The following is a 14,561-nucleotide window of genomic DNA, read 5'->3' as shown; positions in this document are numbered from 1 at the left end:
ATTGATCACTGACATTCATATGTCATTTGTGTAAGTGAAAGGAAAAACAGAACCAGAGCTAATATGTTTAAACCTGTGTTGTTGCTCTTGTGTATTTGCCAAGGACTCTTCTGTGCTTTCCAGTTTATTGTTCCTCTCTTTTGGGGTGAGCCTCAAAGATCTAAGAGTCCTCTAGCTGCTACTAGTGTCTGAATTTTCTTTTTGTAGAGCTTTTTACAGTTACTGTTCCCACCAAAGTGCTCTCTTGTAGGATCTTCTTTTCCAAGCAGTGCTCAGTGGTAATATTTGTATCTTGGCAAGCTCTCAGATTCGTGCCCTAATCCCCCTGTTGTTCTCACAACCTAATGCTGATGTACGTCTGGGCTGTGCTCTGCTGTGCATCAAATGGTTCCCTCGCCAAAGGGACTCCTGGGTGTATCCAGACACCCCTACCAACAGTATCCCGAGCTTAACCTTAGAGCAATCTTCTCTCTTTACACTTTCCCCTTAGAAAAATTAATCAGTTAACAGATACAGTCAGAGTCAGGCCTACAGCAACTTGTGTGACCCTTGGAGCAATGTGGGTTTTGTTGTACACCTCAGCCATGGCCCTCAGCAGAGCCATAACTTTTCTGTGTTGATCTGTACCTTCCTCCAGACTCTGCTGTCACTGTCCCACCTCAGCTGACAGTGGGGCAGAAAGAGTTGAACAATCCCACACGCTCCACGAGTTCTGCTTTCTCCTTATTCACTGTGCTTGAAAATGCTCCAGACTCTGCTGTCACTGTCCCACCTCAGCTGACAGTGGGGCAGAAAGAGTTGAACAATCCCACACGCTCCACGAGTTCTGCTTTCTCCTTATTCACTGTGCTTGAAAATGCTTGAAATAACACCTGAGTTTGATCACAGAAACTAAATCAGGAGTGTTTTACACAATGAAAGAAAATCAGATCAAAATTGTAATTTTGCTGTGGGCACCTATGGGCACCTGGGGTTCCAGAAGACGCAGATGGGCTTTCCCTGCATTTATGAAAAGACAGGTGTGCTCTGGGAAGTGAGAGTGATGAATTTCATTGTATTTTTTTTCTTTTCACAATGTTGGAATTTCTGAAAACTAAAAGCATGCCAGACAAGCAGAGGAGAAAACAGCAGGTCCTTGCTAGCTTTATATCAAAAGCCTGGGTGCCAGGACCCCTATCAACGCTTTACACCAGCGTCTTCACAGTCTGGGTCCCAGGAATGGTATGGGTAAAGGGTGGTTTCCTTGGATGACATTCAGCACCTTGCAGGATCAGACATGAGTCAGCATCCTTGGAAGAGCCAACCTCATTTATGACAGACTCAGAGAATTTAACAAAAATATCAGATCCTGGACAACTTCTTCCATGATTAAACACCCCGGGGATGATCTGCCAGGGCCTGTATCAGCCTAACTCTCCTAAAGCCACAACTCTTGGCGAATGTTAGTCTCCAAGCCTAATATCCCTATGGAAACAAAATAATGACAAGTAAGCACCTGTGACAGAAATGCAGCCATTCTAGTACTATCTTATAGCTGTATGATGGCCTGAGATGTGCGAACTCTTCTGTGACATTTGATGGGGCTTTGAGCAAAAGCAAGAATGGCCCAAGACGAGCTACCACCATCTCCTAGTACTCTTTTTAGGTTTGTTAAGCAAAACGGTCACATTCTTCACTCTGAACTCTCTTTATCTTATCTCTGGGCAGCTCCCAGAGCCAACGCTGCAAACCAGGGCTGGAGGCCAGAAATGGAAAGCAGCCAAGGGAAAGCTTCTCCAGAGGCAGTCTCCGGTCTGGGAGGGAGCGCAGGGAAAGCTGGCCGAGATGGGCACCCACAAGAGCACCCTAAGGAGTTGTGCCTGCCTCCCCAGCACCAAGGAGAGAAGGTCCTTTTGCTCAGATATATGTGCATAGCCTGCTGTTTTATATCCATTTCCCTTCAAATGCTTGCAAAGTACGCGCTGAAGCCAGGACTTGGTGTTAAGTAATTTTTCTCCCGGTACTCACCACCACTCAGGGACTCTCAGCAAGAAGAACTGTGGGTGCAGCCAGGTAGGCTAAGTACATTGCTGCAAAGTACTGCGCACATTTGAAATGTAGAAAAGAGTCCCACTTTAGGAGAAATGAAGGCACTTACAGTTTTATGCATCAAGTGGTGCCAGAAAAACTAACAGAGATCAGCTCCTGGTAGCTGATCCAGTAACCATTTGTTCAGAATGGTATTTAATCAGAACAAAACAAAAAGTACTTTTTAGTTCCTTTCTCCTTTTCCCTTTCTTTTTTGTTTTCTGTTTTTTTTTTTTTTCCTATGAGCTTCAGGAATATAATGTCATGAAATACTTCAGCACTGATTGGCAAGTTTCTGTATTGATTGGCTTTTGACTTTGATTAGATAAGGCAGAGCCAGCTAATGAGAGCCACTAGAAAAAAAATCTATTGGAGTATTATCTGCTGAGATAAACTTCCAAAACCCCCAAGCCAGTCTGTTTAATAGGGCTTTTATCTAGACATATTTTGATATTAGTGACAGTATTGTGCAAAAACAAAACCTGTGATACTAACAGAAGTATTTCATGAAAGGTGTGATTTTTGTCCCAGGCAGATGAAGAAAACATCCTGGACTTTAAATCCAGAAGTAAGCCTATAGAAGGCTGTCATCATCACCTGCTGTTCCTTACCTATAATTCAAATTATCCCCCTGCTCCATAAAAAATAGAAAGAAAACTCTCAGATATTTTTGTTGGATGCCTTGTGCCACGTCACACTAACTGTATTCCCCATTACTCTCCCTCTTCAGAGGAGCAGCTTGATATTGGACGCTCTGCCTAAGGAAAACATTTTTCTTAAGCTGTATTTTCTACTTATCTTCCTTCTTTTTACTTCGTCTTGTTGTTTTTCAGCTATTGTACTGGATCTGCCCTAAGTCCTCCCTCGGTTTTTACAGTCTTTTTGGAAGTGAAAATCTTGCTGACTCAGTAGGGGTTTTGCCTGATTAAAACCCAAGTAAGAGAGGCATGGCAAAGCCCACTTTATATACTGTAACTTTTGCCTTTTTAGTCTTGCTTTCAGCTCTGCAGTTCCAAATTTCTCTGTTTTCCATAGGATGGAAATAGCCGTTATCAGAAATGATCTGAGGTCTAAAGGACATGGGAAGAACATCCTGGGATACCTGGTCTGTTGGGAACTGCAAGATATATGGCACTCATTTAAGACAGATGTGCAGGAAAGAATCTGGCCCAATCCTAACCTCATGCATCAACCTGAAATAATTAATAAGTCTAAGGAGGGGAAAAAAAAAAGAGTTTGAGCAAGCTGAGCACTCCACATTTCCTCAGCGGAGCTCACCTGTGAGAGGGCAAGACACATTCCTCACCCTGCTCTGGCTCACACTGGCATCAGGGTAAGTCGTGGGGATGTGCACCTATACCGAACCAGGCAAGGGTTTCCAGAGCAGGGATGTGTTTTGCAATAAATACTCCAGTGTGTGTTGTTATCCTATTTTCTCCCGTTCTAGTTATTTAGGAAAAAAAAAAAAAAAAAAAGCTTTTGAATATCAATTTCAGGGGAGTGTTTTATAACCTTTTCAGGGGGAGTTTACAGCATCCAACTTCTGACTTACACACAAAATACATTGCCTTCTGTTCAGCCTTTTACCTTAAGAAGTGTTTTGTTTTTTGTTTTTTTTTTCCTGAGAGGCTACTCTTTCTTCACATTGACAAAAAAAAAGGGCAATTATTAGGCATATGAGACAAGCAGAAGACCCATCCAATATTTTTTCTTTCAAGGTTGTCATCAAACCAGTTAAGGGTGTCTCACCTAATATCTTAAGTCCAGCAACTCCAAATCATCCAAGAAAAAGCTTGGATGGTTTCAGACAACTTTTTCCTTTGTTTATGCTACAGCTTGTTATAAAAACAAAGTTTTCTGTGTACCTCACAAGGCTGATGGCCCCAGTCCTGGAATGCTGATGCTCCCTGCAGAGCTCACACAGTACAGTTGCTTTTTTTCTGTTTTTCTTTAATTAGGGTTAAGTAGTGTATAGATTCCTTAGATAATAAAGCTGCAGCAAAGCTGAGTGCATTTCCACAGCCTCAAAACAGGAGTCACAGGAAGCAACAAGCTGGCCATGCAAGACTTCCTACACTTTGCCACCACTGACATTCAGGTAGCCAAGCAGACAGGCAGTTTTGTTTGCATCTCTTTCCTAACACTGTGTGTATTCAAAGTTGCCTTATCTTAACAATCCTCTAATAAAAGTTCAGGCTTTCAGTCCGGTGCAAAGGCTATCAACTTGTTTCTGAGATACAAATACACAATAAATCCGAAAGAGAGCTCTGCTCAGTTTTAGCCTAAAGCTTAATCTGTTTGGGAGCAGATGTCTTGCAAGGAGGGGCTGCCTAGAAAGACGTGGGACCTTCAGAAAGGAAAATGGGAGTGGGATAGTCTCAAGGATGCCAAATAGCTAGTGAGGTGACCAGCCTTTCACCTCACATCCCCCCAGAGGCAAAACAAATATGCTTTATTTGAATCACTTCAAACAGGTTATCATGTTAAAAGGAGTAAACCAATTGGAAATCCCAGGGATTTGTATCTCCACTTGGATATCTCTCAGACTTGGAAATAAATCCTCCTTTTCAGGACCATGCATAGACAAGTCACGAACATGAAGCTTATCCCAGATTCTGTCTTAATTTTGTCTTCTCCTCCCTAGAGCACAGTCCAAGTTTTCAGGGCACACTGCCTAGGTAGGGGTAAAGAAAAGAGGCATCCAAGCATTAAGAGGAGCTCAGAAGTCACCATGTAGATTCATCTACTCATTCTGGGGCCTTAACAGGAGCTGGGCACTGTGGAAAATCTGCAAATGATTGGGAGCTCTGAGTCCTTTAGAAAAATCTATTCCTTAATGCTGTGTAATTGTTGAATGTTTTATAATTACCAACAGGTTTAAATTGTGGGTAACACAGACACTAAGACTAAGGGTTTCATTTGCTGCTGAACTTTGAAAGATGCTGTAGTTTTTTCCAATGGCTTATTTATGTCTAAGTTGCAAGTTGTATGTATGTATATCTAGTTGTATGTGTATGATTTATTAATGAGCAAAAAACATCCTTTTTATTACAAATTTAAGCAAGGCTATAGGGAATAATGTGCATTTTTTTTTAGTCTAAAGCAATTGATAAAGTGCTCGAGGGCTTTGCACCTCTGTTATGGATGAGTCATTCCTAATATAATACATGAGCAGAGAATAGTCTCATATATCGAAACTGAGTCACACACTACAAAAACAAAAAACACCCTATATTTCGTGTCCAGGAGGGCTATGCATCCTGAATTGGGCAGAGCAAATGAAGACAAGAGTCTGTCTGCAATCTTTGTTCAGAAGAAACTGAGCTGAAGTTGAAATTGGCTCAGCAGATAGCAGCTAGTAGTAGGAGAATGGGAATTACATCAGGTCATATTTAAACCCTGTATCCCATGATGAATTTATTCACAGCCAAGAAAAACAAGAGTCTAACATTTTGTTCTCGTATATGCTGTCTGCTCTAAGGGTGTCTAAAAATCCATCTGTTGAAGAAGCGAGACATCACTGGATTTTTGTTTTCCTTTCAGATCTGTATTCTTGCCTTAAAGCAATTATATTCATTGACACCATATTCATGAGTTACTTAATTTGGGCATACTGGAAAAACAGAACACATTAGCTACTAAGCGTGCCCTTTCCATGTGGAAAATCATTAAAACTTCAGAGACATTTCAGCTCTGATGGGAGGTGCCTTTCACTAAGCTGAATCAAACCATGCATATGAGGAAATGTTGACAGAATGTTGCTGAGTTGTAAATTATCTACAAATGTGAATTTTTTGTGCAATAACTGTGGTGTTGCTTAAAATAATATTTACTGATGATTTATCTCCTAAAATCACATAGGTAATGGCTCTGTTCCTCTCATTTCTGCTTTCTCTTTGTACAATAAAATATATTCCCTGAGAACTTATGTTGTAATGGATCCTGTCTTTGCTCATAGTTATCTTGTTTTGTCTCTCTGTTCATTGACACACATTTTGTCTCCCATTGGTAAAAATTACATGAAGATTTCATTATGTTTTCTGAGTATTTAATATATATCTCTCATAATATATAAAATATATATGTAGTGGAGAATATATATGCATTCAGTTTGCTATATTCAACCTCATAATTATTACGTGAGTGGACTGTTGGTTGGGAACTCATCGTGTTGATGGTAAGAAGGAATTTGCTTAGCTTGACTGATCAGCTCCAGAATGGCCTCTCAAGATGGGGAATTAGCCTGGGTGAATCTGGTCAGCATGGGGAGTAGTTCATCTGGAGGTCCCCTCAATCCTTTTGCATTCTGGGCTATATGAATGCCTCCAAAGATCAAATGACAAGACAAGAATCACACAAGCCGTTCTTATACTCAGACTGCTGAAGGCATTGAATTTTTTCCAAAACGCTGTCTGATTTGCTAGCCAGATTTCAAAGTCTTGGCTTAGCCTTTACTGAGTTCTTGCAGAGGCAAATTCTGGTTGCGCTAAGTCAAAGTTAATGCAGTGAGTCATGCATGTCCCACATACAGAGCTGCATGTCTCATCTCTATAGAGACACCCCTCCGCACCTCAAGATGCAGCCTAGCATTCATCCATTTATTTAGATATTTCATTTATGATGTGGGAAACAAAATCAGAAACAGGCTAGAGCACAGCTTCAAGAACTAGACCCCATCTTTCCATTAAATTTAGGTTAATCCTTGTGCATCTTCTGGTGGCAGGAAGAGAGGCAATGTTTCACAGTTCAGGTTGTTGAACACTGCCCTAACAAGCTGGATCCACCTCTGCTGCTGCCCCAGGTTTCCATGGGATGTCAAATTAACAAAGCCGAATTCGTCACTTGGGGTTGCTGATCACTTGTGCTTTTTTTAAATGCTCAGCTCGACAATCAGAGGTCTGAAATGTTAAGCAAATGAAGTGCAAACGAAACCAGTAGAAACACACCTGAATATATAAGCACGACATAATGCTGAGCACTGCAAAGATTTGCCTCACCTAAGACCTGTGTCTGTGTTTCACTTACTATAAGTGAGGGAAGAAAGAGAATTTAAGGGCAAAAGTCCTTGGCATAAATGAGAGTGTCGCAGGCAGGAACAGCACCCCAGAAGTCCTGGACTGGTAGCTCTAGTGGAGACAGGGGCACAGCAGATGTACTTCTGGTAAGCAAGCTGAATCCTTCCCTACGAGTTTCAAACCAACATGATAAATTAGTGGAAGGGCTTGATCTTATTTTTTTCCTTTTTCAGTTCCCCGTGTGTAAAATAGAAGATGTCAGGAAGGTTTCAACTTTTCTCCTCGGGAAGATTAATTAGCACTTTTTAATATTTAGGGGGCACAGGTCCCACAGAACAGCACAGGAGGAAGTCTGTCTGGCACAGAGCCAAGGCACGGGGTCACACCTTGGCCAGCGTGGGTGAAACAAGTGACACAATAGCTGCTGTTCTTCAAGGAAGACAGCAGCAGAACAGCCCCTCATCTGAACTGAGGAGGGTCGGCACACGCAGTGACCTTAACTCCAGCGTTTCCTAATGGGAGTAGCTGATTTTGCAAGAGCTGTAAGGATCTTCTAATGTGCTTCTAATACACTGTGGACTCTGTGTATTTGAGCCCATCGACTGAGTGTTTCTGTCTCTCCAGTGAGCTGTAGAAGTTGAACCCTGTTCTGTAAGGAAATCCAGTCTCTTATGTGACCCTTGTGTTTGTACGAAATATCAGCTATGTGAAAATGAAAATCCTCTTACCAAAGATTGAAATTGAGGTCCTTTTATTTCCTTGCCTCCTTTCTTCCCTTGATTTACCCAGCCATGGGAAAATCACTGGCTAGCTATGGGAAGGGGCATTCATGTACCAGGCTCTTGTGTAGGAGAGACTACTATTCATAAGGCACCAACATTTAATCAACAGCATGGCAACAGTTGTCTATCAGCTGCAATAGTTCATAATAGCATGGAAAAAGGTGGTCAGGTTCCCAAGTGATTCAGTCTTTGGTTTGCACTGAAGCTCCAGTGCCTCCACAGCTCTCGTATCTTTGCCTAATCAAAACCCTTATCTTAATCAACAAAGCCACCAGTGGATTAAATGCTGGGGCAAGTCTAATTTGCTTGGGCATGCAACTATGTCATAACTTTTCTGCTGTAACTAGAAGCAGAAGGACGTACATAAAAACTCAGATTTGAGAAGAATATTAAATATGAAAGCCACAACTTTGGACACCCACAAAGAGCAGCTTCTTAAAGTCCCACATCAGTGAGGACTGGAACTCCATAAGAAGTCTGTGTGGACAGTGTTCCTCAAAGTGGCATTGCCCTGTCATCACTGAAGCACTACCAGGGCAAACAGTACAAAAGAAAGAAGATGCAATGTTTACTTTTTACCAGTGGGTCAAATGATTAATAAAAGGAAACTGTAGCACAAGTGCAACCGGCATAGTTTCTGTGTTAGAGCTGAAGTAAGAGCTGGCATTAGTATTTAGGAAGACGCTGTCAAAATGACAGCCCTGGTATCTACTCACACTTCTAGGAGAACGTCCAAGGGGTGTAGCTCCTCTTCAGCACCTCAGTGCAGCAGCAACTACTTGACATCCCACTGAGAAATATCAGCTGCACAATTTGGCCCTAGGACTTCAATGTATCGCATAAATTAGCAGGGTGTAATTGCTAATATGATCCCGAGGACAGTTTGAAATGGATTTTTGCTGGGTTTGAAGTGGGGTTAGGATGACACGCTTCCCTGCCTCCTGAAAACAAGGGGGAGTTTTAACCATTAACTTCCACAGCCAGGTCAACCTAATCTGGGACTTCATCCTTTTCCTACAGTTCCTTGAGATCTGAGGCCAAATGTTGGAAATCTTTATTCAGATCCAAAACTCTTCTTTTGATTTCTATCATAAGAAAGGCTATTCAGCCTCAAGCAATCCCCTGTAAAACCAGTCTGTGCATGGAGAGGGTAAGATTAGGCCTTTAACGAGTTCTTCATCCCAGGGATTGATTTTTGGTAATGGAATCTCTTTTGGTTATTTTTTATTTCCTCCCCTTTGTTATTACTGTACTTTTATCCTTTTTTGTCCTGGCGTGTTTTCCAGACTCAGGGTCCCATATTTAGTTTCCTTAACTTCTCTAATATTCGTTCTAGCCATCCTGGTTGCCTGCCATGAGTATCAGTTTCCCTCCTTCTAACTTGGGGGGCAGGGAGGGAGAAAAGCTGTTTCCAGTGCAAACAGCAGTGCCACTCTAGAGATCATTTGGCAGGTTGCACAGCTTGAGAATGAATCACTGCTTGCAATACTTAAATCTTCCTCCATTTCTCACTTTCTCTGTTCTAAGGACCGAGGAAGAGGCAGTGCCAGCAGCTTCTACATTTAGTAAAGCACAAAGTAAAAGCAAACAGTTAAGATTAAAATTAACTCAATTGCTATTCAAAAGTCATGTTAATGATATGACATAATGCTTGTCAATTACCGGAATTACTCATTTTTAGTAGAAACCGAAAGATGATAAATGAATCAAACCACCTAGCCAATGTAGCAGCTCTAGCGTTGCTTCCCACAACATGCCTCTGCTTCTCTTTTGTACTCCTAAATGACTAATGGCGATTCCTTTAATTTTCTGTGTAGCCATGTTTGCTCTAACTAGTTTGTTCTTCATCACCAGCCCCATGTTGATAACTTTCCTTGAGAAACTGTCCATTCTCAATCCAACATAGGATCTCCTCTTCCAGCTTTCAATTGTGTTTGCAAAGGTGTTACGTTTTTCTCTTGGATTGTCGTCTCAATCTTAAAGCAAATCCTTACAAGAACACCTTAAATACACAGAAGTCATATTTAGGGCCTTAATTTTTTTACCTGCTGTTACCTCTTTTAAAGAGCCTCTTTCTCCCTACTAAAAAAGGAATTTCAGGAACATCATAGAGTAATGTTTACGGCTACAGAGTAACCAGCTGAGCTCAAACTTTCAGATCAGACACAGTCACTATAACTCATGGTATCTTTACGCTTTGATGGACTTTGCACTTTCAAATATAGGTTCAGTCCTGCCCCCCCTTGATTCTCAGAGGACAAGGATACAATCTCAAAGGAAGCAAATATGTTTCATGTCTGGTCTTTCAAGGGTCAGTGCTTAAACTCACAAATCCTTCCTCTTTGACATTATAATCTCTGGTTGTAAAATGGATTTAGTGGTTTAACATTAAAATTTCAGGCACAGTTAAAACAGAGATTACAAAAGAGTTAATAAGCAAAATGGTTTAACAAACTTTGGCAGAGAAGATTGAAAAGCTCAAATAGTCTCCTGGTGAAAATATTTCAGTCCTAGGTTTGCCAGTCTTTCCATTAAAAACTCTTTTAATGTTTTTTTTTTTTTGCTTTGTTTTTAAATTTGATCAGTTTTACTACTTCTGAAACTTAGAGACTTTCGAGTATGGGAGAAAGACAGTCAAGTACAGGTAATTACTTTGCAAGCTTTTACACTTCTGCCAGCACATCTCAAACCTGATGTGTGACACCCTCGTTTTTTCACCCTTGGGCCTCTACTCAACAGTTATTGACAGTTATTAGGTGCTTTTTTTCTGATAAATAAAGATCCAGTAAGAAGTTTCAGAAGCTTGACAAGTTCATTTTCTGGTGACCCCATGTGCCACATAAACTTTTGTCTCCAGAGAGGGTTGGATCCATGTCCTCATCTTTCCTTCCCCTTTCCCGTTCAAAGACTTGTGTTCTGGCTGTTTTGATCCACATTTGACCAAGCCATAAGGAAAAAACAAAACAAAACAAAACAAAACAAAACAATGCCAGCCTCAAGGAGCAATTTTCCATCATAGCTTACTTCGAGGCACCATCACACAAGACTCAGAGTAGGAGGCCCAGGAGGCCCTGTGTTGCTCATTAGCAAGGAGCTCTTCTCCTGGTGACACTAAAGTGTTGGGAGAAAAATCTTCTCTCACATTAGATCATGTTTGTCACCAAAACTTTTTTCACTCCAACAATACCTAAGCACAGGAGGAGAGAAGGGCAAGACGCTGAACTAAGGCTGTACTGTGACAGAGACATCGATGCTTGCCGAGGTGAGGGGGGTGAACATGCAAAAACACTGGCCACGAGTCAAAACAACAAAAACCTCTCAGGCCTCCACATATGCTAAAAATAGCAACTCCTCCACTCCCACAGGGTCGACACTCCTGCCCACACTGGCTCGACCCAATTGACTCAGCTCTGCTTCCAGCCCAGCTCCTGGACACATTAAACTACTTCAAAGAAAGAGACACAAGGTTCTTATCTAATCTCTTGTTTCTCTAACTCTGTGCTTCCATATAATCAACAGGTCCATTAGGTTACAAAATTCAAGCCACTCATTGCTTTCTACGGAGTGGACCTCTGGGTACAATATCTTTCCATCGCTTTCCATTCCGTAGCGACTGCTTGAAATGTTGTGCGTATTGTTCCACATCATTGTAATGCACAATAGGACTACATTAAAGAAAACCACAATAAAAGAGAGAATCTTCTCAAACCAAACCACTTCAAAGCAACTGGGTTCTTCATATATAGCGGAGAGTACTAAGGTACATGAAGAATGTTGACATACAATTTTTAGCAAATGTATAGCAAATTAATGAACCAACCAAAAAAAAAAGAGCTCTTAGAGGAGATTGAAAAAATTAATTAATAACTTTATTAATTAGAATTTCTCAAGTTAAATAAATAAAAATATAAATAAGCTCTTTTGCAAATGTATAGATATTGCAGGTCAAATATGGTAAGTCAGTACATTTTTTAGCCTTCTCAGTTGGGACAAAAATGACCTGAACAAGCAGAGCCAAAAACTAGATGTGCACCTGTTTATTAAGCAAGATACTAGGTGCACTGCTGCGTCTGCCATTCTCCTTTGGTCTGTGGAGATGGAAGATCAGTCTGTTTTCGCAAATATTCATTCACAATGGCTTAATGGCCATTTTCAGGGTTGCTAATGAGCGCTCCAGCTGATTCAGGCATGGGCCTTTATTCACCACTGACAAGACATCAAATGTTGGTACCAACTGGGTACAAGCTGGACAAATCACACAGAAAGAAAGAGAGAGAGAAAGAGAGAGAGAAAGAGAGAGAGAGAAAGAGAGAGAGAGAGAGAGAAAGAAAGGAAGAAAGGAAGGAAGGAAGGAAGGAAGGAAGGAAGGAAGGAAGGAAGGAAGGAAGGAAGGAAGGAAGGAAGGAAGGAAGGAAGGAAGGAAGGAAGGAAGGAAGGAAGGAAGGAAGGAAGGAAGGAAGGAAGGAAGGAAGGAAGGAAGGAAGGAAGGAAGGAAGGAAGGAAGGAAGGAAGGAAGAAGGAAGGAAGGAAGGAAGGAAGAAAGGAAGAAAGGAAGAAAGGAAGAAAGGAAGAAAGGAAGAAAGGAAGAAAGGAAGAAAGGAAGAAAGGAAGAAAGGAAGAAAGGAAGAAAGGAAGAAAGAAAGAAAGAAAGAAAGAAAGAAAGAAAGAAAGAAAGAAAGAAAGAAAGAAAGAAAGAAAGAAAGAAAGAAAGAAAGAGAAAGAAAGAAAGAAAGAAAGAAAGAAAGAAAGAAAGAAAGAAAGAAAGAAAGAAAGAAAGAAAGAAAGAAAGAAAAAGAACGTACAGCAAGGAAAAGAAAGAGGATACAATGAGTTCATTTATCTCAGGCATCATGTGATTCTCAGCATGAAGGGAGTGAATTCAAGAGGATGTCAGTGCAGAATGGCTATTCGGTTAAGAGATAATGAGAAGGCTTATATTCCACAGTAGGTAAGCTAGATCAGGGAAATCCTCATTGAAGACGTGTCAGTGCATCTCTGAGACCACTGTTGCTGCCTCTCCAGTGGGTTGGGATGCACAGATGGTAGCATAACATAAACATCTAGGCAGGGCCAGTGAGATCAGTGTCGTTTTCAGAGCATGCAGGAGAGAGTTGAATGAGATGTGCTGGAAATAAGGATAATGAAGAAGAATTTTTAAAGCGGGTTGCTGTGATGGTATCAATGTACTCATTTCTGCAGGTGCTTTTTGGCTGGTCCTACAAGGAAAAATAAATATGTAGGAAACGATTTAAGAGAGGAGGCTGCAAGAGTCAAACCTATAACTACGCTGAAGCTTTGAGGAAATCCATGACGCTTGCCTTTGCCATCTTGTTCTTTTGTTGATTTATACCAATGAAGGCTTAACAGGGGATCTGGAGATAGAACTGGGAATTAACCCAGCAACATAAGAGAGTGTCAGTTCCTCTCCAGAAAATGTATCAATAAACTTGGCGGGGAGAAAACTGTGACAATTACTTGAATATTAGGAAACAATAAATACATATCTATCAAATGATTTTCCAAAACAGAAATGCTGCAGAACTGCAGGGTGGGGGCACATTAACCAACACAATCTGTTGCAACTAGGGTTTCTGAATTACTCAATTTTCCATGTCAAAATGTGAAGCATTTTAAAAGGCCTGACTTTTAAGGCAAATTCCTTTTTTTTTTTTTTTTTTTTTCAAAAAGTGCATCGTGCTGGGCTTTCAGGTTTGGTAAGTCCTTATATTGCTAACCCATCCCATTCAGAAGACTCAATCGATACATTTTTCAACAGCAGAGAAGTGTTCATTCACTCCTGTTATCTCCTTACAATTAATCATTCTTTATTTCTTTTTTAAAGGATATTGTGTCTATGTGTGTTATAGAGTTCAAAGACAGACATGAAGTAACATCTACTGTGAAACAGCGTGCTCTCTGGTGAGGACCTGCTGAAGAATTAGAGAGATGGGAAGCCCATAAGTCATCTCATCTTTTTCCAAACATTAATGATGGAAGATGAAGGTGGTTCAGAGGAGATGTGAAGAGCAAAGCAGAGAAGAGAAGAGAAGATGCCTACAGGGGAGGAACTGAAGGGGAAAAAGAAAGAGAAACAGAAAATGCACATTCCAATGAGTGTTATGTGTGTATGTGTGTATATGCTTCTTCCAGGCAACAGGAGGAACTGCTTCTTTGTGTGCCCCATTGAATCAAAAGTGAGAAAATGGTTCCCTCTAAGCACCCTGTTGCACTAGGAAATGCTGTTTCTTTCTCGCTAGGCTGCTTGGCTGCCTGTGTGCAAATGTGTCTGCCTCCATACCCTAGCTGTGTGCAAGCCAGTGGTGCTAGCTTAGAGGCCTCCAGTCAGCACCTTTCTTGGCTCTCTCAGGTACTTCTCTTCCAAGGTCCCCACAGGCCATTTTAGGAGGGCTGACCTCCTCAGCATCGTGCTCCTGCAAACACAGAAGTGTTCACCAGGCCCCAGACATGGGACAACTGGAGTCCTCTTTGCAGCAGTTCATGTGACCTTAAGCATGTTCAGGCCCTGAGCAGGCACTGCCTTTTTGGCCACCCCCAGCCTCTGCTGCCCCAGCTTGCCTCAGGCTCAGCACGAGCTGCCTCAGCTTGGCTCAGGCAGTAGAAACAACCTGGCTCTTTAACTTGCCCCCAGCAAACAGAGAGCAAAGATGTCCAGCTTCAGGGCATAGAGCACATTCAG

The 14,561-nt window shown here is 41.4% G+C and overlaps 1 protein-coding gene across 1 annotated transcript in view; it reads right to left on the bottom strand.

Moving 5' to 3' along the window:
• The window catches only part of LOC148595128 (uncharacterized), a 115,381-nt gene extending 102,681 nt beyond the window's left edge, over positions 1 to 12,700 (bottom strand). Inside the window, exon 1 of the mRNA XM_088522372.1 lies at positions 12,125 to 12,700. Within this exon, the coding sequence (XP_088378498.1) occupies positions 12,125 to 12,700 (576 nt within the window). The remainder of the gene's footprint in view (positions 1 to 12,124) is intronic.
• Between the last annotated feature and the right edge of the window lie 1,861 nt (positions 12,701 to 14,561).

Source organism: Tinamus guttatus, unplaced genomic scaffold (assembly GCF_059628265.1).
Source record: "Tinamus guttatus ecotype Peru unplaced genomic scaffold, ASM5962826v1 Tinamus_guttatus_pri_ptg000150l, whole genome shotgun sequence".
NCBI lineage: Eukaryota > Metazoa > Chordata > Aves > Tinamiformes > Tinamidae > Tinamus > Tinamus guttatus.
This window is presented reverse-complemented; position numbering and strand designations above follow the sequence as displayed.